At 58.9% G+C, this 26102-nt stretch overlaps 3 protein-coding genes across 5 annotated transcripts; all 3 read right to left on the bottom strand.

Moving 5' to 3' along the window:
* Positions 1-27: 27 nt before the first annotated feature.
* On the bottom strand, positions 28-8818 carry LOC121166468 (DENN domain-containing protein 4B-like). Of its 2 annotated transcripts, none has more exons than XM_040995586.1 (17): positions 8645-8818; positions 5933-6272; positions 5185-5437; positions 4880-4949; positions 4571-4740; positions 4250-4494; positions 3849-3915; positions 3681-3739; positions 3397-3541; positions 3057-3232; positions 2851-2951; positions 2339-2551; positions 1887-2032; positions 1488-1627; positions 1254-1380; positions 733-939; positions 28-426 (listed from the first exon to the last, which is right to left on the bottom strand). In XM_040995586.1, exons 2-17 carry the CDS (start codon positions 6247-6249, stop codon positions 235-237), a joined length of 2628 nt encoding a protein of 875 aa, XP_040851520.1. In that variant the 5' UTR covers positions 6250-6272; positions 8645-8818; the 3' UTR covers positions 28-234. The 2 variants fall into 2 exon arrangements, with proteins under 2 accessions (XP_040851520.1, XP_040851519.1); XM_040995585.1 differs by lacking the exon at positions 8645-8818 and adding an exon at positions 7082-8030.
* Positions 8819-9586: 768 nt separating this feature from the next.
* On the bottom strand, positions 9587-19667 carry LOC121166466 (CREB-regulated transcription coactivator 2). 2 transcript variants are annotated; one of them, XM_040995582.1, is made up of 15 exons: positions 19411-19667; positions 15686-15787; positions 15492-15608; positions 14928-14989; positions 14228-14296; positions 13985-14088; positions 13914-13916; positions 13851-13880; positions 13617-13681; positions 13454-13503; positions 13072-13316; positions 12297-12703; positions 10914-11171; positions 10326-10512; positions 9587-10221 (listed from the first exon to the last, which is right to left on the bottom strand). In XM_040995582.1, exons 1-15 carry the CDS (start codon positions 19561-19563, stop codon positions 10001-10003), a joined length of 2073 nt encoding a protein of 690 aa, XP_040851516.1. In that variant the 5' UTR covers positions 19564-19667; the 3' UTR covers positions 9587-10000. The 2 variants fall into 2 exon arrangements, with proteins under 2 accessions (XP_040851516.1, XP_040851515.1); XM_040995581.1 differs by lacking the exon at positions 13914-13916.
* A 454-nt stretch (positions 19668-20121) lies between these two features.
* Positions 20122-24865, bottom strand: LOC121166467 (zinc transporter ZIP1). The gene is made up of 4 exons (XM_040995584.1): positions 24793-24865; positions 23789-24011; positions 23543-23673; positions 20122-21727 (listed from the first exon to the last, which is right to left on the bottom strand). Exons 2-4 carry the CDS (start codon positions 23973-23975, stop codon positions 21071-21073), a joined length of 975 nt encoding a protein of 324 aa, XP_040851518.1. The 5' UTR covers positions 23976-24011; positions 24793-24865; the 3' UTR covers positions 20122-21070.
* Between the last annotated feature and the right edge of the window lie 1237 nt (positions 24866-26102).

Here is a 26102-nt window from a genome sequence, read left to right as displayed (position 1 = left end):
TACAGGATAAGCCGGGGCTAAAACCATTCCACCTCAGGGGCGGCCATGAGGATAACCTGACTTCCAGGTATCTGGCATCACGCCTGCGCACCACCTGGCATGCGGCTGTCCCTAGTCAGAGACTGTCGGGAGTGAGACACGAAGCCAGCAAATGGGAAGGAATGGCATAGCGACGCCACGGAGCACGCAGATGCATGCCGGTGGTGAGTGGTTACTTCATGGGCCTGGCTTCACCTACAAGGAGCAGTACGCCCACCCCCACCCCACGCTGGCCCACCCTGGCCCCGGGCTCAATACCTTGTTGTAGTAGCCATAGGTGATGGTGTTGGGCACAATGCCCATGCGGCGCATCTCCAGCATGACCCGCACAGACAGCACAGGCTGCCCGTAGTGTGAGCAGAGCTGCATCAGCACCCGGTAACACACCTGGGCCAGGACAGGCATGGGATGCTGGGAAGGAACTCCACAAGCCTCCGCAAGCACCCTTCCCTGCCTTGCCACCCCTCCAGAAAACTCCTTCCTGCATACCCTGCCTCACCAATCCCAGCCTGCCCCCGTCTCCACTGCTAAGCCCAGATTTACCCACCCATGCCTGAAACCTCTGTGGAACACCCATCTGACCCCAGGGCTCCCTCTCTGCTTGCCCTGGTCCCCGCCAAGGCTCCTTCTCCCAAGCCTCACTGGGACCGACATGGAGGGGGTGGGCACACAGGTGAGCGAGCAGTCACCTACCTCATCCGGGAGCACCGCTTTGCGGCTCTCCATGTCCCGTAGCACATGGTAGGCTGTATGCAGCGCCCGCACACGGTTGGGTGCCGACCGCACGTAGGCAGGCAGACACAGGAACCACAGCCCGTAGCAGTGCCCCAGCAGGCAGCGGGCCCACAGCTCAGGCACCGCTGCTAGCTTCTGTGCCATCCGCTGTGCCACCTTCATCTCCTTGGGTGGGGGCGGAAGGCAAGAGACAGGCCAGGGTGAGCAGGATACCTCCCCTGTGCTGTGCAGATTGTGGAGATGCCTGCAGGTCTAGACAAAGTAGCCAAGCCCTGGATCCCACTGCACTCAGGACACAAGACGGCACTAGTGACAAGTGACCATGGTGACTGATGGCAGCTGATGGCCAGGAGCACTCCAACTTCCTGACATTCTTATGGGATAAGTCCTACTATATTTCCCATTGTACAGATAAAACCATAGCAGCAGTAGCCCTTGACCCGAACCAGGTCCCTGGGTGGGGCCCACCTTTTGGCTACCTGTTTGGTACGACGAGGGGCAGGGCTGCTGGGGGCACTACGGGATGGGCCAGGCATGGGCAATGCACCAGGTTGTTCCTGGGGAGATTCAAACAGCTCAGCCCGTAATTCTGGGAAGCCATCGTAGCTGGTGGGACATAGAGAGATAGAGGATATCACACTCAGCATGGACACGAGCCAGAGGGGCTGGAGACCAGCACACAGGGCCCCGGCGCAGGTGCAGGAGACGCTTACCAGAACTGGGGGGTGGGCTCAGTGCTGTCTGTGACCGGGGGCTCCTCGGGAGGCGTGATGAAGACAGTAAGCTCGCTTCCTGATAGCTCTTCTAGCTCCACCAGTGGAGTGGGCTCGGGCCTCTCCTGCTCCACATGCACCTGCAGCAGGAGGACACGAGAGTGGCCGTGGGGGCAGAGCTAGGTGCTGGAACTTACTCTGGAGGACAGAGAGTCAACAAAGAATCTGAAGCCAGCCTTGTCCAGTGTGCAGGTTGAGCACAGGGTAACCCCAGGGATGCTAACAATCCCCAGTCACAGCTGAAATGCAAACTTCTATTGACAGCAACCTGCAGGGACAGCAGAGACAACCAGGAGCGGAACAGACCCGCCAGGTGCCCAGAGGGGTAATGCCCAGTACCTTGTCCACACAAGAGTCGAAGAATTCCAGGGCAGCATGCCGAGCAGAGCCAAAAGAGCACTCCTCAATGAACTGGGAGAACATTTGCGTGTGTAGCAGCTGGGAGTACAGCTTGTGGCTGGAGCGCTCCCGGGACTTGAGGAAGCCTGGGGGGATAGGGGTCAGAGAAAGGAGGTCTCCCACAGCCTGCCTAGGCCCTTGGGGCATAATCACCCCACCTGCAGCTCAGCATCATCCCATGTAAATCCCACTTTCCAGAATTAGAGCTCTCCGAGGGCCAGTCCCGGAACAGAGCTTTGCTTGAAGTAGACCAGAGCGATTACACTGGGTCTACCCAAGTCCAGGCTCCTGAGGCCATGCCCACCTCTGCCTCCTCTTTGCACCCTCCTGCCCTCCCCTCCGCAATTGCCCTGGGGCACTCAGCATGCCTGAGCCCACACCCCCTTGCTCACCCTGAAGATAGAAAAGGTTGTCCACGTCGCGGGCGCCCTCGGAGGTGTGGGTGAGTGGCCGCAGGAAGTCGCGGTAACCCTTGAGCAGACAAGCCATGAAGCGGAGGAAGGCGCCCTGGACCTCCCGTTCCAAGCGGGCCCGGCGGCCGCACACCGCCTCGTAGTCCGTCAGCAGGAACTCCAAGGAGGCCTCCTGCTCGGGGCCAGTGTATGCTGTGGAGGGAGGGCTCATGGGGCGAGGCTCAGGACCCACCCACCTGCTGAGCTCCTCCACTTTATGCTGCCAGAGCCTCCGTCTCCGCGCCCCCTCCCCAGGTTTTCAGCCACCCCCAGACTCCAGAGCCAATCAGGGCTGAAAAATTCTCCCTGGGTTCAGCGAACTGCACTGTCCCACGGGGCAGGACTAGGTCTGCCCTTCCGTCCCCATGCCCCTCCCTGCCTCCTTAGGGACCACCTGGCACCCTAGCCTGGAGGGGCAGTTCTGGCTCCCCTTCTCCCCCAAGGCTACTCACTCTGGTCCAGCTGCTGGTACAGGTTAGTCAGTGTGGCCAGCAGCACCTTGTAGGGTTTGCGAGGCAGGGTCCGGGGGGTCAGGGGCTTCTTCTCCTCCGTCCTGTGAGAGAAGCACGCAAGGAAGGGTGAGGAGGTTCAGTGCCGGCCACCTGCCCTGCACACTGCTGCCCTCTCACGCCCGTGGCTGGGAACCCCAGCATCTTACTGGAAGAGTGTGTTGGTGTCCAGGTCAACACAGATGACATCAGCAGGGGGATCGTGCAGGTCAAAATAGCTGGAGTGGATGCCCACGATGAAGGGCACGGGGGCGCTCAGGACGTCCGCCAGCACCAGTGGGCACAGCGGAATGTAGGGGCACTGCCAATGCAGTGGGAAGATCATCTGCAGAGCCCAGGAGCGAGGGCCATGTGAGCGCAGGGGGCATGACTGGGGAGGGAGGGGCACAGGGCAGCGGCAGGCAGTGGCCTTGGGGAGGTGGGGCCTTCTGCAAGATCACCAGCTGGAGGAAGTGCACTCCAGGGTTCCCTGGGCTGGGCAGCGCTCACCGAGACGAGAGCCTCACAGACGCTGGTGAGCAGGTCTGGCCGCAGCGAGTGCACCAGCAGTTTGTGCTCCGTGAGCACGGCCAGCAGCAGCGTGACAGCCAGCTCGGGGCCCAGGCTCTGCAGCAGCTGCAGGAAGCTGGCACCGCTGCAGGCAATGCAGAGGTGCACAGGGCGTCAACAGGAAACCCTGCACACCCCACTCTCAGTCTCCCACCACCCGCACCAGACCTGCACAGGCCTCAACCACTGCACCTCCCAACCCCTCCAAGGACCAGGTCACATACCTGAGGGGCAGGGGCGAAGACACAGGCTGACAGAGGAGCAGGTTGTCGTAGGGAGACATCTGGGGGCAGAGGGTGGAAGAGCCACAGGCTGGGACGGTGATACGCTAAGTCGGCCCCCCTGCTTACCCGGATCTGTCCACCCAACACAGCTCGTGCCCTGGCTCTCACCTGCACTAGGATGCGGGGTCTCTGTGGGGAAGGGAAGGGGACGTTGTGAATGAAGTGGGAGATGTGCCTGGGGAAGAGAGGGGACCAAATAAGAGGCCAGCGGCTCAGCGGACTGTCCCTGTCCTGTCCTGATGAGCCTGCTTCCGGCTAGAACCCTGCTTTAAGGCGGACATTGGCCAGTAGGACGTCTAATCTAACAGAATTTGGCACAAACGAGAAACAAGAGCTTCTCTGAGCATGCGCAGCCAGTCCCTGGACGGGAGCCAACCAATAAGGAAGAGGAGACTGGACTGAGGCTGCACTCACAGCCCCAGCCAGTGACACCCACATCGCAGCCCACCTCCCACGCCCCCCTGGCCACTTTTAACTCCTTCCCAGTGGCGGGGATGCCCCGTGCTCACGCTTCCAAGGGTAGTCGGTGAGGGCCCGAGACAGAGTAGCGGTAAAGGAAGGTGAGGAAGGCCCGGAAGGCAGGGAAGGCAGGCCAGCGGGACAGCACAGCGATGGCTCGCCGGCTGCGCACTGCTCGGCCGCCTAGTGCCCGGCCCCGCTCCACGGCACTCAGCAGGCCCAGTGCCCGTGCCTGCCGCTCCGACAGCCGGGCCCTGGGGAACGCCTCGTAGAACTGCAGGGCGGCACCATACACCTGGCAGGAGAGGCAGAGGGCTGGTCAGGTGGGCCCTCGTGCAGCCTGAACCCCCGACCACACTCCACATACCCACCTTATCACCAGCGGCACCCGTCAGCACAAAAGTGGAGAAGACAGGCACGGGATACTTGGTCTGGGCGGGCCAGCACTCGATAGTGGCCCCCATGGGGAGGCAGAAGACGGGCACAGACTCGGGCAGCGGGAATGCCTCGTTGTCCTCCTCCGGATAGCGGCCCAGCAGTTCTGCACCCACCGGCAGTTTTTGGGGGTACCCAAAAGGAGGAGAGTCCATCAGGCTCTGGGAGGGGGGAAGATCCAGGGAGGGCCAAGTGGCAATGACAAGGTGCCGGTCAAGAGGAACTAGGGCAGAGGGGCCACTCACCTGCCTCATACACCAGCGTGTTGCCCTTAGCCAAGCCCACCTTGTAGCACAGGTACACAGCTGGGCCCCACTGCCCCGGGAACAGCAAGAGACAAGCAGACCTTCAGCTCACATAGGCTCTTCAGCTGCATCTTCTCCCCCCGCATCCCAAGTAGCCTTCAAGCCCCAACAATTGCAGTGTCTCCTTCAGCCCACACCTGCTATTCGAGGCCTTCATGCCCAGCACCCACCACGTTAAGTAGCGATGCTCTGGGGTCCCAGCTCTCCCCCTCCCGTCCTCCTGCTCCCCACTGAGCCCCACTCACCATGCCAGGGTTGAGGTTGCGTGGCAACCGGCAGTAAGTATGGGGAGTGCCCTCGCCCTTGCTGGGCAGCACCAGGCAGAGGTCAGTGATGCCCAGGGCATGCAGTCCTGCCCCCTCTGCTGCCCGCCGGTATGTGAGGTAGGTGCGGGGGTGCCCAGGGCCTGGAGGGGCCAGGTTAGCAGAGTGACTATAGGGTGTTGTGTCCAGCACTTGGAAGCCGGGCTTGGGACGTTCCTTGCCCTCATATAAAACCCTTGGCAGAGAGAGAGAATGAATGTCAAGAGGTTTGGGGGTGATGGAGAGAGGAAGACCCCAGGTCTGCCTTCCTTATCCCCAAAAGCCTGTCCTCTAGGTCCTCTGTCCCCCTCTTCCATAGCCCTCAGCTCTACTTCTTGGTCAGCAGCCACCGCACATGCACTCCACAGCCCCCAAACTCACCCATGAACACTTAGAATAAGCCAAGCTCCCACTGATGGGCTAGGAGCGGAGTTCCTAACATGAAGCGATCTCTTCTCCCTACCCCACAATGAGGTCTTTCTAGAGATGGAGAAGCCGGCCCACAGCAGGGCTAGCAGGGAGGAGTACTGACCTGTGAGCCCAGGCTGTTCCTGCTGCCCCATCCCCCAGCTTCTGGACTACTCCCCAGTTCCCGCTGCCCGTGCCTGACCCACACCCCTATCTCCTTTCTGTCTCACCCCAGAAGCCTCCCAGCCTCCCGCCGGCTGCCAATGCAGGGAGATGCACACACCCCAGCTCCACAAGGGGGGGCTTGTCACGGCCCCTGCGGTAGCAGATGACAGGTTGTGTTCCTCCCAGCAGCCCAGCACTGAGTTCCAAGGGATGGCCCCCAGCCGAAGCCTGGATGCATGTGTAGCCCTGGGGCACCTCCTCGCCCAGGGCTCTGGCAACGACGGCCACATCTGTGATGGGCTCTGCAGGCCGGCCGGGGCGCAGCGGACCGCTGGGGTCAGGGACCCGTGCATCCTCGGGCATGGGGGCTCCGTTGCCAGCAAGCCCAGCAACCACGAAGTAATCCACCAGCCGGGGGGGCCGCTCCTCTGCCATGGCCCCCCCCTCACTCACTGCATCTGGAATGTTTAAGTGGGACAGGAGAGAGATGAAGCAGAGGAGGCAGGCATTGCCATGGCAACTGGAGAGCCCTTCAGGCTACCCTGTTCCTCATCCTTCCCGGGAAAGGTGGGATGAGTGGTCAACCAATCCAGGACTCTCCCGCCTATGACATCATCAGGCTCTCACAGACCACCACAGCTCCTTAAAGAGACCAGTTTCCCCCACTCCATCCCTCTGTCCCCATCCCTCACCTAGCTCCTCTTCCCAAAGAAACCAAACTCCACCATGCACGGCCCACCGGGGCTCTGATGGGTTCCCAGCCGAGGGACCCCTACTACAGGCCCCAGCCCTGTTTGTGCCCTACACAAATGTCTACAACAGTATAGAGGTAGCCGCCTTTTCCTTAATAATGGCTCGCAATGACAACACTGCCCCTAGCCACGACATCACACCAAGCTGACACAAGTCTCTTCAAGGGCTTCTGACCTTCCACACAGGGAGGACACCCTAAGAACCTCAACGTCTAGCCTATGTTCTTAAAGAGTCCATGTCAACCATTTCCCCAGAGGTTTCTGGGAAAGCTCACAAAACCCCAACGTTTTGAATCTCCTCACCAAACCAGTGTCTTTTTTCCCAGCTCTAACTCCACCAATGTGGCCCCTCCCATCCTCACCCCCCCCCCAAAAGAGCCAGCCTCCCACCTCCGCCATCCCAGAGCCAAAGACTGCCCTTTGGGAGATGGTCCCTGCCATCCCCTGCACTCTCCGGCGGAGCCAATAGACAGGGCAGCCGTCCCCCACCAAGTCCTGGCATCGTGGGTTCTCACCTGCCTCCATTGCCCAACCCCAGGGAGAAGGAGACCCCAGGGTCTTGGGACGCCCCAGGGTGCGGCCGGCTGGGGAAGAGCCCTGAGGGTGGTTTGCAGCAGGCGAGGCCTGGAGAGTGCTATAGAGGGGAAGGGAGTTTACTTCCTCAAACAGCATAGGGGAAGCTGGGGCTCAGCGGAAGTCAGCCTGTGGGGGGGGCGGGTATGTGAGGGCAACGTGAGGGTCCCACTGCAGGTGCCAGCACAGCATCCACCCAGCGGCAACCTCAGGCCCAAGGCAGGGGGAGATTCAGGAGGGCCCAGTCATTCTCCCGCCAGGAAACAAGGAGCAAGAAATCTGCAGCTGGGCCTCTTGGGTAACCTGCTCTCTGGACACCGAACCTCAGCACCGGCTAAATTTAGCTCTATGCGAGCAGTGAGGCCAGGAGCCGGCGTCAGCCTCCTGATTTAACTCTAGGGAAGGGGCCCCCTCCTCCGCCATCCACTGCCAGAGAACGGGAACCGGGCCCCAGCCAGCAGTGGAGGATGGGGAGCGGGAGTGCTGGTGGGGACACAGGCCATTTAGGCGGGACTCTGGTGGCATCCCCAGCCAAGGCACCTGCGCTCCTGGGCCTGCCCTCCTCCGAATCCTGCAGCCGGCAACCCGGCACGGGAGCCATTGCCTATCTAAAGTCCACGCAAAGTTCGGGCTGGGGCAGAGGGTGCGCCGAAAGACAGGAGGCTGAGGCAGCAGCTCCTGGAGGGACCGAGGACGTGACGGCAGCAGCGCTGGCCGCCGCGTGACCCGAGCAGGAGGGGAGCGGGGAGCTCAGGCTTGGGGGGCCCTGGCGGAGCAGGAGGGGCAGGGGGCCCCCCCAGCACGGCCGGCTAACTCCAGCTAACTGCCTCTTCCCCTCCACTTTCACTTCCCCCAGGAGAGAAACCGGAACCAGATGTGCCGCGCTGCAGAACAGCTGGAGGCCATCCCCCCGCCCCGCGCGAAGCGCCCTCCCTCGCCTCCCCGCCCGCCGCCCCGCCCGGTCCAGCCCCTACCTGCCGGCCTGCCCCCGCCACTGGCCCGGCCGGCCGGCCCGCTGGCAGGGAGGCTCGGAAGCCGCGGGCCGGCGGCCGGCGGGGCTACCCGGCCCCGGACATGGCGCGCCCGCCTTGGGCGCCGCTCCCGCCCGGGTGGCTAGTGAAGCAAGAAGAGGTGGCCGAGGGCACCGGGGCGCGGGGCGCGGTGCAGGGAGATCCCGGCTGTCCCAGCGTCTCCTCCGCGCTGCGCCACGCGGCGGGGAACGGGGCTGCCGCGCCGCGAGGTCCGGCCGTCCGGTCCTCCCCGCTCCGCGCCGCGCGCCCCGCGTTGCCCACTCGCCCCGCACGGCTCCCCGCTCTCCGCCGCTCCGGGGCCGCCGAGCCGCCGCTGCCCCTCACCCCCTCCCGCCGCGGACCGGCGGCCGTGACCCTGGCTAGCGCCTGCCCAGCGCCCCGGCCGCCCGCAGCGCGACCTCTGGCGGCTGGGAGGGCCCCCTGCACCCAGGCGGCTTTCCCACCACCACCGCCCGGCTGCCGCAGGATACTGACCCCAGGCGGCCCCGGAGTCTGGGTGAGGCGCGCTCCCGTCCCGCCCACGGTCCTCCAGTCGCAAGATGGAGCGAGCATGCCTCGGGCGGAGGCGGCAGCCCCGAAGGACTAGGCTGCGGGGAGCCAGGTGGCTTCCACGGTTAGGTCACCCTGCATCCCTTTCCAGCCAGAGCTAGAAGCTCTCGGTTCCCGTTTCTGAAGGTGACAAGAGCTCTGGAAAGAGGAAGAGGGAGAGGCCAGGCCTTTTGGGTGTGGAAGAAGAATACAAGGAGGTGGGGGGTAACTGAGGAGGGGCACTACTGGGCGCGGAGAGGGCAAAGGCCAGGCAGGAGAAAGGCAGCCCAACCCGGAGAGGAAGGCTCTGGAGAACATGCAACGAATGCATGCATGAAGTGAATTCACACACAGGGCAGGAAGGAGGGCCCCCCGGGAGCAGGATGTCAGGGGCTTGTCCAGGTCCTCCAGGCTTGATGGAGGGCAGCCAGCCAAGGCCCTCCCGAACTCTGGAACCCCAGCTTGTGGAATACCTTCTTGAAAACCTTAGCAGTGAGGCCAACCAGCCACATCCAAGAGAGCTGAGGATGGTTCTCCCAGAAACATCACACCTGGGGACCCAACCAGCAGCCACCTCCTCACCCGACTCTTGGCCAGGCTCTGGTGGAGGAAGGGGAGCAGCTTGTGTGGCCAGTCGGAGCCCTTTCACTGATGATGGCAGCACCCTAGACGCTCAGGAGGAGGGCACACAGGGCGACTTCCTGCTGCCCCCAAGCCCACATCCATCCTAGGCCCCCATGTCCACTGCAGGGCACACTCAACGTGTCATAGTGCTAAGAAGATGAAAAAGCATGAAAGGTAAAAGGCCCAAGAACCACCCATGGATTCTCAGCCACACCCCAAACAGTAACAACCACACCAAGTATTTGATACCATTTTTTTATTAACATATAATATATTTAATAAAAAATAATATCCACTCTGGCTCTCTCCTCCATTGCAAAGGGGAAGAGTAGTTAGGAGGGGCTGGCACTGCCCACCCCTAGGAACCCGGCCGAGCCCTGCCTCCGGGGTTCCCTCCGCCCCTGCTTTCCAACAGGCTCTGACCTCCAGACAGACGGTTCAAAGTTACAAGTGCTTTCGGCCCTCCCTTGAGCTCCCCCAGGCCCACCCGCTATGCAGAATTCAGGGGCCACCGGGACAAACCCCCTGCTTTTCTCATTCTTGGGATCCTTCATTCATTTTGGAAAGAGGATCTTGGGGTGTGGGGGTGGGGACAGAGAGTCTACTGGCCAGGGGGAAGGGAGGGAAAGGGACAGTGATGGGGGATGACGGGCGGTCAAGGATGGTGGTGAGGTGCCCTCACTGGAGCCGGTCACTGCGGAATGAGTCCTCCACAGCAGGGTCTGGCAACAGGGCACAGGGGTCACTCAGCATGTTGAGACCTTCTAGGCCCAGCGGCTCCATGCGCAGCTCGTCATCCAGCCCCAGGCCCAGCTCCAACCCGCCTGCAGACACCTCAAAGCCAGGGACCCCAGCTAGGGCTGCTGCGATCTCCTTGGAGAAACCTGGGGAAGTGTCTCCTGTGGGTACAAGACAGAGGTGAGGGCCACAGACCCCTCGACTGTGTCAGTAGATGCTGCGCTCCTTCCTTCCAGTCCCCGCAGTGTCGCCAAGGCCGCCTTACCCGAGAGGATGATGTTGGGTCCTGAGCCGTGGCGGGAACAGTGGGTCAGGTTTTGGTGGTTCAGAGTGTGCAGGTCCTGGGAGCCACTCACAGGCCCTTCACCCCCTAAAAATCCAGGCCCTTCAGTAAAGCCAGGGGGATCCAGTGCCAGGCTGGTCGACGGGCTCTCCAGGCCGAACTGCTCCAGCTGTGGACATATGGGCAGGCCTTGACAAGGTGGCCTTTGGCACAGGGTGCCCTGGCCAGCACCCGTCGCCCTGCTCTCATCCCTTGTGCTCATCATTTCCTATCCACCAAGGACAAAGGCACAGAATACAGAAGACAGCAAGCAGAGCGACAGAAGCGAGCACGGGGCCCAAAGGCGGTGTGGGCACCGTACCTGCCAGGCCAAAGCACGCATGCCGAGCACAGGTGAAGGCAGTGATCATCAAAGAGAAGGCTGAGCAGAAACAGAGAGGGCAGGAGTGGGGGTCAAATACGGGAAGAGAGAAGCCCCAAGCCAGCACTGCTGTGTCACCCGGGGGAAGGGGCCCCACCACCTAGGTCCCCCCAACTCTTGCCTTCTGAGCCAGGGGTCCCAGTACTCACGTTTCCCAGGCTGAAGTCACTCATTGGCCGGTGGTAAGCCTGCTGTCCGTGCCCACTGGAGCCAGGTGGGCACAGCGCCCCATAATGTGGCGGTCTGCCTGGGGGCTGCCCCGAGCAGGCCTGGGAGGACAGCCCTCCTGGCTGTTGGAGAGCCTTAGGGGTAGGTGGCTGAGTGGGCAGAACCAGACTCGGAGGGCTGTATGGGTACGGGGGCAGTCGCTGATCAGTGGGCAGTTTACTGGTATCCAGGGGAACGCCCTGAAAAGAAGCAATGATAAAGGGGGTAACACACCCCTCAGTGTCCCCACCCCCCACCAAGAACTCTTAGGGCTTCCCATGTTCTTGAGCTGCAACTATGCTCAACACAGCGGTATTCCACAGGCACCTGCGGGGGTGGGGCCCGTGATGCCAAAGAACACGTGAGGCGAACACGAGGGCAATTTTGCATTTACTCAGAAGTGGATCATTCCTACACCCTGATATTCCAGCTACTGGCAGTAATGGAGTGCTGGTGACACACAACACCACAATGGAGGTGACAGTCGCCGCTCCAGAGCCTGCAAGAGGCCAGGGGGAGTGAGAGAGGAAGGGAGGAGGAGGAGGAGGAAGAACAGGGAGGGTGCCAGGCTCACTTCAGGCTCACAGAGGGCAGAAGGCTTGCTGGCTTGGCCTCTCTTATCCCATTGGGACCTGGGCAAAGATGGAACACAAACACACACACAATTCGGGGCCCAGCGATGGAGATGGAGGAGGAGGAGGAACCAGGGCAGAGGAGTGGGGAAAGCACCAGAGCACAAAGAGAGGTAGGGAAAGAAAAGGGACGGACGGGAAAGGAGGACAAAATGGGACATTTCTACAGCAAGGCGGGGAGGAACGCCAGGGTGACCGTTCTGCTCCCAACTCCTCCTGACCGTGCTGTGAGCCTACGAGAATCACTCCTCCCTGGGCCCCCCTGAGCTGAGATTCTCAGAGCAGGAATTCCAGGAAAGAAGGAGAGGAGATGTGCGAGAGGAGAGGCCGGGCAGCAAAGACAAGGAGGACAGGAACGAAGGAAGGGGAAGGGCAGGCTGCTTGCTCTTTGCTGAGCATCTGCCTGGGCTAAGTCTGGTGTGAGCACCTCATGGTTACTGCTTCATGCGCTCCTTCCAGAACCATCCTTGTATCAAAAACCAGAATGCTGGGGCCCATGGCCCTAGGTCAACTCATCAGAGCCAGAATCTGAACCCAAAAAGCTCAAGCCAGGGGTTTGCACTCCTAAGCAAAGAGGCGACAAGATGGAGGCAGAGGAGAGTGGAATGCAAGAGCTGAATGAGACAAGGGATGTAGAAGTTAGAAGAGAAGGGGGAAGGGAGACAGGCATGGAGGGAAGGCAGCCACGCATACCTGAGTGATGGAAGACAAGGTGGGTGACATTGTTGGCGAAAACTGTTTGGGCAGCTGCTGTTGGGACCTTCTGGCGTCGGCTGGGCCCGCGGGCAAACTCAGGGGGCTGAGGGGCACTCGGCGGTGGTGGCGGGGGGAAGCCCCAGGGGCAGAAGCTGGGTAAGGAGGGGCACCCAGTACAGGAGATGAAGTTGAGGAGGAAGAAGAGGAAGAAAGGGCTGGGGCACTGAGTGAGGGGTGGCCCAGGGAGGTGGTGGGCAGTGCATGGTGGGCCAGGGAGGAGGCGGGCAGGGAAGGGTGACTATGGGAGCCCTGGAGCTGGGGCTGAGGGCTGCTCAGGGAGGCCTGGAGGTTGGGATTGCTTAGGGAAGACTGCAGGGATGGGTGGCTGAGAGGTGAATGAAGTCCTGCAGGCACAGACAAAAAACCAGAGATGCCAACATTACTGATGGGAGCTGGGTCCCTTTCCAACCCAGGATGGGTAGCGATGACCAGACTATGGAGGTGGCAACACGATGTCCTCCCTACTCTGTCCCTGACAGTGAGTGAGCTGGGATGGCCTGCCCACCTGGGGGGCTTTTCCTCATCTTCTTGCCAGGAAGCACCATACCTACCAGTGCTCAGTGGCTGAAAACTGCAGTGAGGAGATGCTGGCGTGCAGGGCTGACTGGGTAGTCACAGGAGGACCCCAGTTCAAGACTCCACCCCCCCAGCTCCCCATTCCCTTCAGCCAGGCAGCACCTGGTGAGCACATGGGTTAGGACAGCCAACTCACCTGGGGCTTCATAGCCAGGGCCCAGGCCCAGGCCCCCACTGATGCCCAGGTGGGTCATGGTATGGGTCAGATTGGAGGTACTGTTGCCCCCACTCAAGCTGGGGTAAGTCGTCTCTTCAGGGTCCAGGGGGGTGGGCAGTGGCGGGGGAAAGTGCAGGTTGGTGAGGTCAGGTAGGGAGCCCCCCGTGTTCAGGGCAGGTGGGAGAACAGGCACATTGGCAGGCTGGTCAGGAGATGGGAAGATGCTAAAGCAAAGAGAGAAAAAGGGAGATGTGAATGGGAGTGGGGAGGCAATGGTCAGGGGAGAGCCGAGATTAGTCTCCCATGCTTCCCTCTCGCTCCTCCGTCCCAGCTCCTCCACTGTCCTCGCAGGGGCACTTACTTAATTCCAGGGACTTCACAGGACCGAGGCCGCGAGGAGGAGGAGGACAGCTGAGGAGAGAAGGGCGGGGAGTATGTGGAAAAGGAGGACTGTGCCAGGAGGTGGAGGGGGGCAGGGAGAAGAGCAGAGGGCTCTTGGGGGACACACCAGGGCCCACCCCTACCTTCTTAGCATCCCATGGCTTCAGCAAATGTTTGTCATCCAGCAGATTTTCCTCAATTGCAGGGACTTAAGAGAGAAGAGAGAGACTGGAGATGGGCAGGCTGGAGGAGGATTCAGTAGGGCAGGAAGGAAGCAGCGGTAGGGGGGAGGGAGTGCTGCTCCCTGCACCTGCAGAGTTACCCACACCAGCCCAGAAATGCTCTGGCACTCAATACCAGGTACCTGGAGCACATACCTTTGGAGTTCATCTCGCCATCCAGAAATCCTGCAGGGGGTGCAGTGGAGTCAGCCCCAGCACCTCCTCACCTATCTACCTGCTGCAACCCGAGGCTCCAGGCTACTCCCAAACCCTGGCACGTGGCCACTTACCCCCGCGGCGGCCAGGCAGGATGCTGGGAGGTGTGGGGGCTGGGTAAGTGTCCTGCGGGCTAGGATTCATGACGCTTGTGTGCAAGGCAGAGTCAGAGCTTGTCCTGTTGGGGCAGCAGAGATGTGTTGGCACCACTGACATCCTGCCGGGCCCCCTGCCCTGCCCAGAAGGGAGAAACACTAGCTGGGGAGAGGCAGGTACAGACGTGAGGAGATGTGGCCTGAAGGAGGTAAGGCCATCACCTGTTAAGTGCAGCTGGGAGTCGAAACAACTGCCCCTTCTCTGTTGGGAAATTACCCCAGGGCATCGTCCTGAGGTTAAAAAAAAAAAAAAGAAAAAAGTCATGAGAAGACAATGGCAATGGACAAGAAGGTGGGGATGGGCTTGGAGCAGCCAGAGTAGAAACAGACCAGGATCACACCTCGCTCCTGTTGGTTCTTTTGATCTCCATAACACCTGAGCCTCTACCTTTAGTCAATCTAAGAGGTCTGGAAACTTCAACTCCCTTCTCCTAAGGCGGGCTGAATATGGAATCTTAGGGCTCAGCTACCCTGCTGGGTGTGAGTACGGAAGGGAAGATGGACAAAAGGAGGCATTCACAAATATAACGGTGTCAAAAGACTACACCCTGGATAGAAGACAGCCATTTTCAGCTGCCATCTCGCCACTCTCCCTCCCCCCTTACACACACACCCCAGCCTGCCAATAGCTCCCATTGGTCCTGCTTGGACTGGACGGGGAGGCTTGGCCACCCGTGTCAACATGGCCAAGGCTGGACTCTGACCCACCTACTCCACCTGCCCCCACCCCTCACAGCCCTGCTGTTGTGGGAAGAGGGACTGTTGAAACCCTATTCCTGTGGGCCCAGCCCCAACTCAAAATCCCTCCAAAGAGGGTTAGCACTTGGGTAAGAGATTCCATCTGCTCTGGAAAACAACTCACCTTCGCCAGCTGGAGTCTGGGGGAGGAGATAAGTAGGCAGGACTGTAGGGAGAGCTGTCAATGTGAACAGCATCCGTTAAGGGGCAAAGCGGAGTGGGGGTGAGACCAGAGGGGAGAGGAATGCTGGAAGCAGCAGATGAGTTGAAGAAACTCATACCTTTCTCCTCAGTGACAAGGGGCAACAGTGGGGCCAAGGAATGGAGGAAAAGAATGGAATCAGGTCTTTAACTAAGCTAGAGGCTATCAAAGAATGCCTGGGCAGGGCTTGGAGGAGATAAGTGTGTAGATCTGAGATGGAAAGGTAAGAACAGGACAGAAGGACAGGCCAGGGTCCTTTAGCAGAAGACATACCAGGCAGCTCTGCCTCCAGCAACCAGGAAAATGCTAAAGCAAGGCCAGCCAGGGGCAGTCAGATAAGGAAGGCATGGCCCCAGGAGCAGCTGCTCCCGAGTGGGCTGTGGTCTTCTGGGGGAGTGCTCCTGAGAAGGGTGGGACTGGATGACCTGCCTGCTCCCCCTTCCCGCATCCCGCCACCCTGGCGGCCCCTCCCACTGGGAAGGATATGTGACGGGGGTATCGGCGGAGCGGGGACACCATCCTGCGGGGGTCTCTCTGCACCCGTTCCACTAGCCCGTTGTGTCGAGTACTCCGAGATGAATCCAAAGGTGAATGGAGGGGGCTCTGCCAAGAGGGACAGGTGAAATCAGCGGGGGACGCGGCCCAAAGCCTCAGCACCTCCGTGGCTGCTGTCTGCTCACCTGGAACTCGGCCAGGCCACAGCCAATCTGGTTCACGTTGGGGAGAGAACCGCCATAATGGGAGCTCCTTGTGTATGCCAGTCGCAGTTTCTGGGCCTGTAACTGAGGTGTGGGGGACAAATGGCAATGTCATGGAACTGAGCACTGTACCCTCAGGCCGTCTTTGCCATCCCTGTCCCCAGGATCTGCTGCTGCTGCTGCTATTCTTTGAAAGAATTTGTCAGATGGGGTAGGCATTTTTGTGCAGCAAGCTAAGCTACCCCCCTTGGAATATCAGCATCCTGTCCTGGAGTTGCCGGGTTCAAACCCTGCACTTTGATCCAGCATTAGGCTAGTGTGCCTCCTGAGTCCTGGCCGCCCACGGAGGTGGCCCAGGTGGAACACCTGGCTTTGACTGGTCCAACCCTGGCTGTTGAGGTGATTTGTGGAGTGAACCAGCAGATGAAAGGTCTGTGTATATATGTGTGGACGTGCTTTTTCCTCTTTCTGCCCTTCAAGTAAATAAACGATTAAAGCAAGGAAAGAAAGAAGGAAGGAGGAAGGAAAGAAATTTGCCAGGAAAAAGAAAAGCAAGTGCTGAGAAAAAGACCCTCCAAGAGCTGGTGCAGATGACCCTGCCTAGCCCTTGTACAGGCTGCTCTCCCGGGTGACAGCGCTGCCCAGGGGCAGGGCCCAGCCCCGTGCTCAGCCTGTGCGGCTGGAATGGGTGGAAGCAGAGCCCCCGTGGGGCTGCCAGGAGCTCGCATGGGAGCAGCCTCTAACAGGCACCTCTACTTTTCTTTCCAGATGCACTCAAAATTATCTGAATGATAAGAACATGGCCACCGTTGGGTCTCCCGGAACCCTGACTGCCAGTCTCTCCCTGCCACTCTAGAGAGCACAGGCGTTGGGCTCTGCCCCTTGCCCGGCCTCACAAGGGCTCCACAGAGCCTGTACCTCCCAGACTGGAAGAGCCAAGGGACCATGGTTCTCTTAGCTAAAAAACAGTGTCAAAACCAAAAGGTGCAGGCCCAGCATGGTAACCTAGCAGCTAAAGTCCTTGCCTTGCAAGCACCAAGATCTCATATGGGTGCTGGTTCTAATCTCCACTGCCCATAATCCAGCTCCCTGCTTGTGGCCTGGCAGAGCAGTCGAGGACAGCCCAAAGCCTTGGGACCCTGCACCCGAATGGGAGACCCAGAGGAGGCTCCTGGCTCTGGGCTTCAGATCAGCTCAGCTCCAGCTGTTGTGGTCACTTGAGGAGTGAATTAGCAGACTGAAAATCTTCCCTCTCTGTCTTTCCTTCTCTCTGTATATCTGTCTTTCCAATAAAAATAAATAAATCTTTTAAGACAACAACAACAAAAGGCACACTTTACTGCATCCTAAGGCCCCAAAGTAGCAGGAAAACCTGGAGAAAGGGAGTTGCAAAGGGAGCAACAGACCATGGCAGCCCATGTCAGAGCCATCTCCCTGGCCTTATCTCCACCAGGAGATAGATTTGACCACAACCCTCAGTCTGGTATGCGTGTATTCCATCTATAGGGCTCTCCTAGCCCTTGATGAGACCTCAGTACCCAGTCCCAAGCCTCAGCCATTGCCACCAGCCAACGACATGGACCTAGGGCTGCCAAGACGCAGACTCCAATACCAAGAGCTTCCAGGGTCATGCTGGTGGCCAAAAGCCAACATGAGGGACGACATTCTGTTCCAGAAGGTCAGCCCAGTCAGCTCACTGAGCACAATGCTGACCTGTGCGTCACTCCAAGACCACTTATAGTATACACATGGCAGGGGCGGCACTATGGCCAGGGCAGATGGGGGGGGGGCGGGCAGGGACACTCCCTAGGCACCGTGTCTCACAAATGTTGCAGCTACTCTACCTCCAACCCAGCTCCCTGCTAATGTGCTTGAGAGAGCAGCAGAGGATAGCCCAAGTGCTTAGGTCCCTGCACCCACATGGGAGACCCAGAAGCTCTTGGTTCCTGACTCCTAGCTTTGGACTGGTCCAGCTATGGCTGCTGTGGAGTGAACTTGTGGATGGAAGATCTCTCTCTATAACTGCCTTTATATATATATGTATATATGTATGTATGTATATATATATATATATACATGGCAATGCCAGCCTCTCAGCCATATAGGACGCCCTGGCCATGGTCATGTCTGCCTCAAATGAGCTCTCCCAGCTGGGCAGACAAGCTGAGCTCCAGGACTCTGATTTCTCTCTCTCTAGAAAGCCTGGGCCCCCGAGGCCTTGGCCATGTATGTCCACTTAGACTTTTCTGTGTGGCAGCCGCACCGTGAGTAGAGAAGGGGTCTTTGGCGAGACCAAGGCACCACACAGATGCCCAGGCTTTGAGTCTCCAGTAGCTCTTCTTTGTTTGCACATAGAAGCCCCAAGGGTGTACCTGGCCTCTGCTGGAAACACAGTCCAGACAGACAGTCCAGACAGCAGGGCTTCGACCCATCAACAAGAGACTAACCTGCCTCCCGCCTTCTTGCTTGTGTACCCACCACACTCAATCCACCTAAAGAGGAGCGGCCACCAGGCGAGCCACAATCCACAAAGTGGTGAGGGTGGGTTACGTTTGTGCACGCACACACAAACGTACATGTTCGATTGGCCTCACCACCTAACTTTCTCTGACTCCCACAAACTAGGGCACATAGTCCCAAGAGACATGAAAAGGAAACAACACCAAAAAGACCCAAACAGACCCAAGGGAAATACACACAAAAATGCAATCACAGTTCAGACTGCTATAATCACAGGAACAGCGTGGGCATGGGCTAGGTGTGTCCTACCCTCTCCCGGTACATTCCTGCCAGCTCTGCCAGGAAGGATGGCTGCAAGATCTTCACCTGCTGTTTTGAGAAAATGTCCCTACAACAGGACTGCATGCCCGCAGGGCAAATCCCCAACCCTTGCCGCTTGTGACATTCAGCCCTGAGAAGCAAGAAATCAAGGCCAAGGGGGCTTCGGGAAGCTTCTGGAATGAATATTCCCCGCACCTGGAAGATCCAGGTACCCCACAAACTGACCCACGATCAGCCATCACCCAAGGAGGCCTGGCCAGTCATCTCATCATCCCACACAATCTACCTGGTTTGAGGGACTCAAAGCCCTACATCTCCTTTAGGGCCCAAAACACCTCGCCCCAGTCTGTGAGCGATGGACCTCACCTCCCGTCGCATCAGGAAACCACAAGAAGTATTTGAAAAAGGAAGCAAAGGGACGGGACGCAGGAGGGGACTTCCTGCCCCCACTACAGTCAGCATTGCTGGTTCACACCACTCTAGGGGCCCTTTCCTGGAGATACCCGAGCGACCGCGGATGGCACAACTGGGCAGAGGCATCAGTGTCCAAGAGGGGCCGGATTAGCAAGCCTCTCAACCCATAATCCGACGTCAGAGGGGACTCCATCAGGGATGCACCAGGAGCGCTCACGTCCTCTTTCCACCAGACCTCGGGGGACCATCTCCCCTCTCCGCGCACTCCTGCCTCCTACACTTGTCTCCTTCTCGCTCTCACACCCCAACCCCTCTCCAGTGTTTCCGTCTCCCCCCCATCACAGCCGTCTTCCTGCCCGTCGCCCTCAACCCGCACGCTTCCCAGACGGCGGCGCCCGCTGCCCGTGCCCGGGTCCACCTCCTGGGCTCAGGCTCCCGCCCCGCCCCGCCTCTCGGCTCTCCGCTCGGTGAATTACTCCACTTGGCTCCCGCTCCGCAGCGCGGCCCCTCACCCGGGTGGAGCCGATGTCCATCATCACCTCCTCGAAGGCCGCCGTCTCCTCGGCCTGACGCTGCTTCTGCAGCGCGATCTTTTCACTAAACTTGCGCGGATTGGAAGCTGAGGCGGTGGACGAGCCGGGCCCGTTCGCCCCTGACGTCGCCATCTTCCTGCCCCGTCCTTCCCCGCCACCTTCCCAGTACCAGCCGCGGCCTTTGCCGCGGGCTCCGGCCCGGCTCTGTCAGCCGTAGCCGCCGCCGCCTCAGCCAGCACCGCGAACCCGGCCCCAGCCTAGTCCTGACCTGCTGTGCGCGGAGCCCGCCGGGAATTGAAGTTTGTTTACGTGACTCCTACAAACCATTGGTTACGTACTACCGAGAGGAAACGGACTCCATATCCCAGCAGCCTTGCTGACTCCGGGAACTGGGGGCCTTCCTCCACCCACTTGGCTACTCCCTGAGCTGAGCAAGCTGGGAGACGTAGTTCTCAACCAGTCCGAGCGCAGGATTAAGGAAAGGAAAAGAAACGGGAAAAGAAAAGTGGAGACAGGGAGGGGCCGGAAAAGAAACAAAAGGAGAGAGAGAAAAAAGGACATTATTGGGGCCTGAGGGAAAACAGTGAGAATAAGTATCTCAAACACCTGTAACCATCTGGGACATGGGTTCTCTCCAGGGGTCACACAGCAACCCTTTTCCCAAGACAAACGAAGCAAAGACAGTACAGATGTATATAAACATTTTATTTGGGTAACATGTCCCAAAACAAGTCAGTTAGTAAAATAGATTCTACAGAATACAGCCCTATGCCTATCCCTCCCTCCCCAAAAATAACCCGGGTGGATAGGCATTTGTTCCTCACCCATTCGGGCTACGTAGCTATTAAAAAATGTTGTGGTAGCTCAGTGTTTATCATTTGGGCATGGGGCACCATGTCCATGTCCCACATTTCCAAGATGCAGCAGTGGTAGTAGCCCCAGCTCACCCATCCTCCCCTGATTTACCCACTAGCAAACATTTCTGCACACCCCTCACCCCACTCCACTGAGGATCTGGACCAGAACAAAGCAGATCCAATCCATTGAGGTGCTGGGCAGGGATCACTGCCACATCACTGTGCTTTACAAAGAGGGAGAGGAGTTATTTGGCACTTTACACATAGAAGAGTGGGCACAACTGGAGAGGCCCCAGAAGGTACCAAAACTGGCATGGAGAGACCCTTTGGCACAAACCCCTGGGGAGAAGGAAAGAGGGAAACGTGTATAAGGAGGAGATAATGAAAGTGAGAAGTCTCCTCCGAATGGCAGGTGCTGTGATAGAAATGGGCTAGAACCCACAGGGCACCGAATCTGGCACGTGGGCAGCTGGGGGCCTATCGTGGGCTTCCGCAGTGTCAGTTGACCCTACACGTGGTCCCTTGCCAACCAGGGCAATCCTCTGATCCTAATGTCCTTTGATCCTATACCTAAAGACTTGACCTTCTCTCAGGCCAGCCTCCTGCCTGCCCACTGCCTTCCTATTGGTCAGGTGGTCCCCAAGCCTCCTTCCCTACCTCCTGGAAAACTCTTTAGTCCTCGAGCCCTCCCTTCTTCATTCCTTCCTAGTCCCAGTCTACTGGGGGTGAGGGAGCAGGGGTACCTGCTCCTCAGGCTTCCCTGGCCCCTCTCTTGAAGCCTCCTAGATTTGAATAAAGAGCAGGCCAGTGAGCAGAGCAAAGCCGGCCAAAAGCAGAATGACCTTGAGGATTCTCTGCTCAGAAGTGGCCAGCTCCTGAGGCAAGATTTCCAGGAAGGTGATGTAGAGGAAAGTGCCAGCTGCCATGCCCTCCAGCACGGACTGGGCCAGCTGGTGCAGGGGTCCAGCTGACTCTGCCAGAGCTGCACCCAGCCCAATGCCCAGAGGTGTCATACAGGAAAAGAGGACCCCACAGCCAGCCACCACCTGTGCCCGCAAGCGACTCTGCAGCAGCCGCAGGGACAGGCTGACGGCCAGGATGCCCTTGTGGAGCAGCAAAGCCAGGCACAGCTCCATGGCCCGAGCCCGGTCCCGCTGCAGCCCCACGGCCAGCCCCTCGAACACAGAGTGCAGGGCCAGAGAGAAGACCAGCACGCAGGCGCGCAGGGCTGAGGGGGCTGCTGGGGCTCCACTTGCCTGGGGGACCCCCAGCCCATCATGCCAATGCTGTGGCCCGCCATTCACTGTTCCCAGCAGGGCCCGTGTTTCCTCCCGAGGTGGCGACCCCGACTGCTCCTTGTACGCCAGTGTAATCTGTTCCATCACCAGGACCAGGAAGAAGCCCATGGCCAAGATGAACTCTTGTAAGGGGAACTGGAGCTGTAGACAGAAGGAACAACAGGAGCTCAGGACAAGAATGGCGAGGAGGAATTTGGTGTGGACACTGTAAAAGCCCAGCAGCACAGAGTCCCACACAGACCCAGGGCCACGTGCAGTCACTTCAAGACTGAGTTACTGAGTTACTTGCTGTCACAGACACAATCAGACAACACACTCAGTGTTATTTGTTGCCCAAAGCCTGCACTGCTAACATCTGAGAGCAGAGATTTCCTTAAGAGAGGAGCTGTGCTGTGCACTGCAGGCTGCTTAGCAGCTTCTCTAACCTCCACCCATCAAACACCAGTACCAAGAACAGCTCAAGGACCAGTGTTGTGGCACAGTGAGCAAAACCACGCCCTTTGATGCCGGCACCCCTCAGGCGCACCTGCTAATGTCCCAAGTGCTCCACTTCCAGCCCAGCTCCCTGCTAATGTGCCTAGAAAAGCAGCAGATGAGCCAAGTGTTTGCGTCCCTGAACTCACATGGGAGACCCAGAGGAAAGTTCTTGGCTCCTGGATCTGGCTTGGCCTAACCCTGGCTGTTACAGCCATGTAGAGAGTAAAACAGTGGGTAGAAGATCTCTCTTGTCTTACCCTCTTCTGTGTAATTCTGACTCTCAAATACATAATAAATATTCTTTAAAAAAGGAAAGAACAACAATGGCTCCTTCTCTAGTTGTGATAGTCAAAAACAGTCTGACACTATTGAAGTGTTTTCCGGAGGGGGCAATACTACTCCCAGTTTGAAGTGTCCGTTGTGGGCCCAGGGCGGTGGTCTAGAGGCTAGGGTCCTCGGTTTATGTGGGCCAGGATCCCATATGGGCGCTGGTTCTAATCCCGGCAGCTCCACTTCCCATCCAGCTCCCTGCTTGTGGCCTGGAAAAACAGGCCTTGGGTTCCTGCACCGAAATGGGAGACCCGGAAAGAAGTTCCTGGATCCTGGCTTCGGATCAGCACAGCACTGGCTGTTGCGCTCACTTGGGGAGTGAATTATCGGACGGAAGATCTTCCTCTCTGTCTCTCCTCCTCTCTGTATATCTGCCTTTCCAATAAAATAAATAAATCTTTAAACTAAATAAATAGATAAATCTTTTTTAGAAATGAAGCCTCTGTTGCGGCCAGGCTAAGGTTGACCCATTCCTGCCCCGTCCCACATGCCGAGACGGAGTTTCACACTGCCACGGGGGCAAGCTGGCCAGTGAATACAGCCACAGGTGACTCAGCCTCAGACCCTTAGAGGATTCTACCCAGTGTCACTTCCTTAATCTCGGGGAGGGAACCCAGGGTGACTTTCCCATACCACTACCCAACTGTCACATTTTTTTCCTACAGCGGGGCCTTTGCCTAAGCCTTGAGTTTTGATTGTTCCCCACACCCCACTTCCTGGAGCTAAACCCTTCTGAATCCACAACACCCAGCCCTTGGAGATTGCTTCCAACCCTTGGCAGGCCTACAGGGACCTCTAGGAACCTAGCAAGGGAGCGAAAATGATTTGTGGAGCCTACAACTGGGACTGAGAAACATACAAGCAAGTCACACACGTAATAATGAGGTTCCACACACTGTCTCAAAGGGTACACAGGGCTACTGGATGGGTGGGGGACACGGAGAAAGTTATAACCCTTAAATTAAAAAAAAAAAAAAAAAGAGTATTTACATGATCACAATTCAAGCATGTGATTATATTTCACACAGTCGCAGAGCTGACAGCTGAACAGATTCATGCACACCAGAATCCATACACCAGAAGTATCTGATTGGATACATCCCCCGCCCCCTCACCACACAGGGTCACATGCTGCAGGTAAGCGCTCACCGTCACATGCAAGGCTGCCAGGGCCTCATCTATGGCAGCCAGGTAGTCGGGCAGCAGGTCTAGGAGACAGGTGGCCAAAAAGACGCCCCCTGCAAAGCAGCTCACGAGGCTCAGGGCTTTCTGACGGGACGCTGAAGGAAAGCACAGTGTGGAGAGGAGGGAGTGAGGCGAGGGATCCCTTCCAGGCCCCAGGCAGGCCCCCACCCCACCTCAGCCCCCTCTCCGCCAGCAGCCACGGTGGCTCACCTGAGGCCTCATAGCTGGCTCCAGGCCGGCGCAGCACACAGATGGGCACCAGGCTGCAGAAGAGGGTGAGCACCAGCAGCAGTGCCAAGGCCCCAAGCTTCACCTCCAGCCCCACCGGCACTGGGGGTGCCGAGGCCACAGCCTCAGGCCGCCACACCAGGAGCCCCGGCTCTCCCCAGGGCCCCATGCTTGATCGCGCTCTTCTGTGCCGGGACTCTCAGATCTGAAAGATGAGATCCAAATGGGCGGTGAACAGCCAGCCGTGCAAGGAAGGAAGGATGGGGGCCCAGGAAGAGGAAGCCTGGTCAGCAGGCTCCAACTCCCTCCCGCGGCCAACCGGCCACCCAGTGACCTTCCCCAACTCGGGGTGACTCATCCTCTCCGTTCCAGGAACACTCTTCGTTGCTTCCAGACTTGATCTTTCCCAAGAGGCTCCCTTAGGAAGCCAGCAAGGGGGCAACTAAGGCACAAGAGGCACCAGAGAAGACCTCGTTATCCCCTTGCCTCTGAGGCCCCCCAGAGAAGCTAAGGGGGAGCCTCCAATTAGGACCCGGAGCTGAGGGGTGGGTGTGGAGGGTTTCCTAAGCAACCCAGGAGCCAGGAAGGAGGAAATGAAGCCAACAGGGCTGGAGGCTGTGGGAAGAAATCACAGGATCATAGGAAACTCCGTGCAGAGCGGCTGGGCCGGGCGAGCGGGGCTGGCGAGGGGGCTCCCACTCTCGCTCCCAGCACCCCAGCACGATCACCCCCCACCCCGCCCCAGGGCAGACAGCGAGAGCTCCACACTGCAGGCCGAGACGTCGGGACCCGGGGCCAAAACCAGGGGCTTGAGGGGTCCCGGGGTCCCGGGACAGGAGGAGCGGGCACTGAGGGCGGCGTCTGGCCGTCTGCGCTCCGGGAGGCGGGGTCCGAGGCCGCCAGCGTCGCGGGAAGGCGCCCGGGAGTGGGGGCTCGGGCTCCCAGGCCGCGGGAGCCTCGCCGGCGCCCCGGGACCCCGCACTCACCTCGCCAGGGTCTCCCGACATAGTATCCGCTGGGTTCCGGCCTCCGGTCGGGAATTCCCGCCCCCGCCTCAGCGCCCCCTCCCCCCGCAGCCGCCGCGTCCCCACGCGCGGCGGCCAATGACGGAGCCGGGAGGGCGGGGCGGATCCCGGAGTGACACGACTTCGGAGCAATCAGAAATCCGAGGAAAAAAGAAGGCGGAGCCTGCGAGCTGGAGAGCATGAGCTGGGAGCGGGAGGGCTGCGGGCCCGGGGTGCCGTCGCCGAGGCTGCCGTGCCGGAGCACTCCGGTCTGCACAGACTTTGTTGTTGTGGAGTTGTGTTTTATTTATTTATTTTTTTTATGTCAGGGAACTAGAGACCCCTCGGGCAGGGCTGGACTCGCATCCCTGTCCCGCATTCCTGGGTTTTCCGCTCCACATCACATCAGGGCGGCGATCTGCCTGGCCTTGGCCCTAAGTTTCCTTATCTTATCTCTTCTCCCCCATGTGTCGCCTGCGGGGGGAGGGAAGAGCTCCCTTCTTAAGACGAACTTCCTGTCCTGATTTCTCTCAAGAAAGAAAAGGCATAGCCAGAATTAGAAAAGGAGGAGAGAGATGGAAAATCACCCCTTCTTGACTACCGGTATCCTCTCTGAGGGGGAGAGGGAGACGTGGGACCCGCCCTGGGGTTGCAGGAAGCCCCTCCAGAGCAGAAAGAGCCTCACTCACCATCCGCCCCCAGGCCTCCGGGCTCCAGGCCCACTCAGGCGGCCTCCCCCGGCACTCCTACCTCCTCTCCCTCCAGCCCCACTAGCCTCCTTTCTGATTTCTATTCCTTGAAAGCACCGTGGTGATTTTCAGGTGAGGACCGACACTGTCCCTGGGCCCATAACCACACCATGAGAAGCTTCTTCTTGCCTTATGAGATGGAAAAAGGACAAAAGAAACTTTTCAGGGCCGGTCAAGGTGGCCTAGCAGTCCTCACCTTCCGAGATTGGCAGCAATTCATAACTGTTGAACTATCAAAACCACTTGAGCAAGACCCTCGGAGCATGCCCCACATCAGGGACCTGGGATGGGTGGGAGACTGGGTGGGGCTTCTCCCTTTACCTCCCCCTTTACCCCAGATATAGGGAAAAAAATGTGTGGAAATGATAGTCTTACCCACTTTCCTGTAGCCCTTGAACCTTTGGACCCTAATTAACTATGTAAAGATTGTCAAAAGTATAATAATAATTTAAAAAGAAAAGGTCCTTACCTTGAACGCAGGCCTTGGGTTCCTGCATGGACGCCAGTTCTAATCCCGGCTGCTCCACTTCCCATCCAGCTCCC

This window comes from Ochotona curzoniae, unplaced genomic scaffold (assembly GCF_017591425.1).
Source record: "Ochotona curzoniae isolate NIBS_2020 unplaced genomic scaffold, NIBS_Ocur_1.0 patch140, whole genome shotgun sequence".
In the NCBI taxonomy this organism is placed as follows: Eukaryota; Metazoa; Chordata; class Mammalia; order Lagomorpha; family Ochotonidae; genus Ochotona; species Ochotona curzoniae.
Note: the sequence above shows the minus strand (reverse complement) of the source record. Positions and strands in the feature narration are given on the sequence as shown.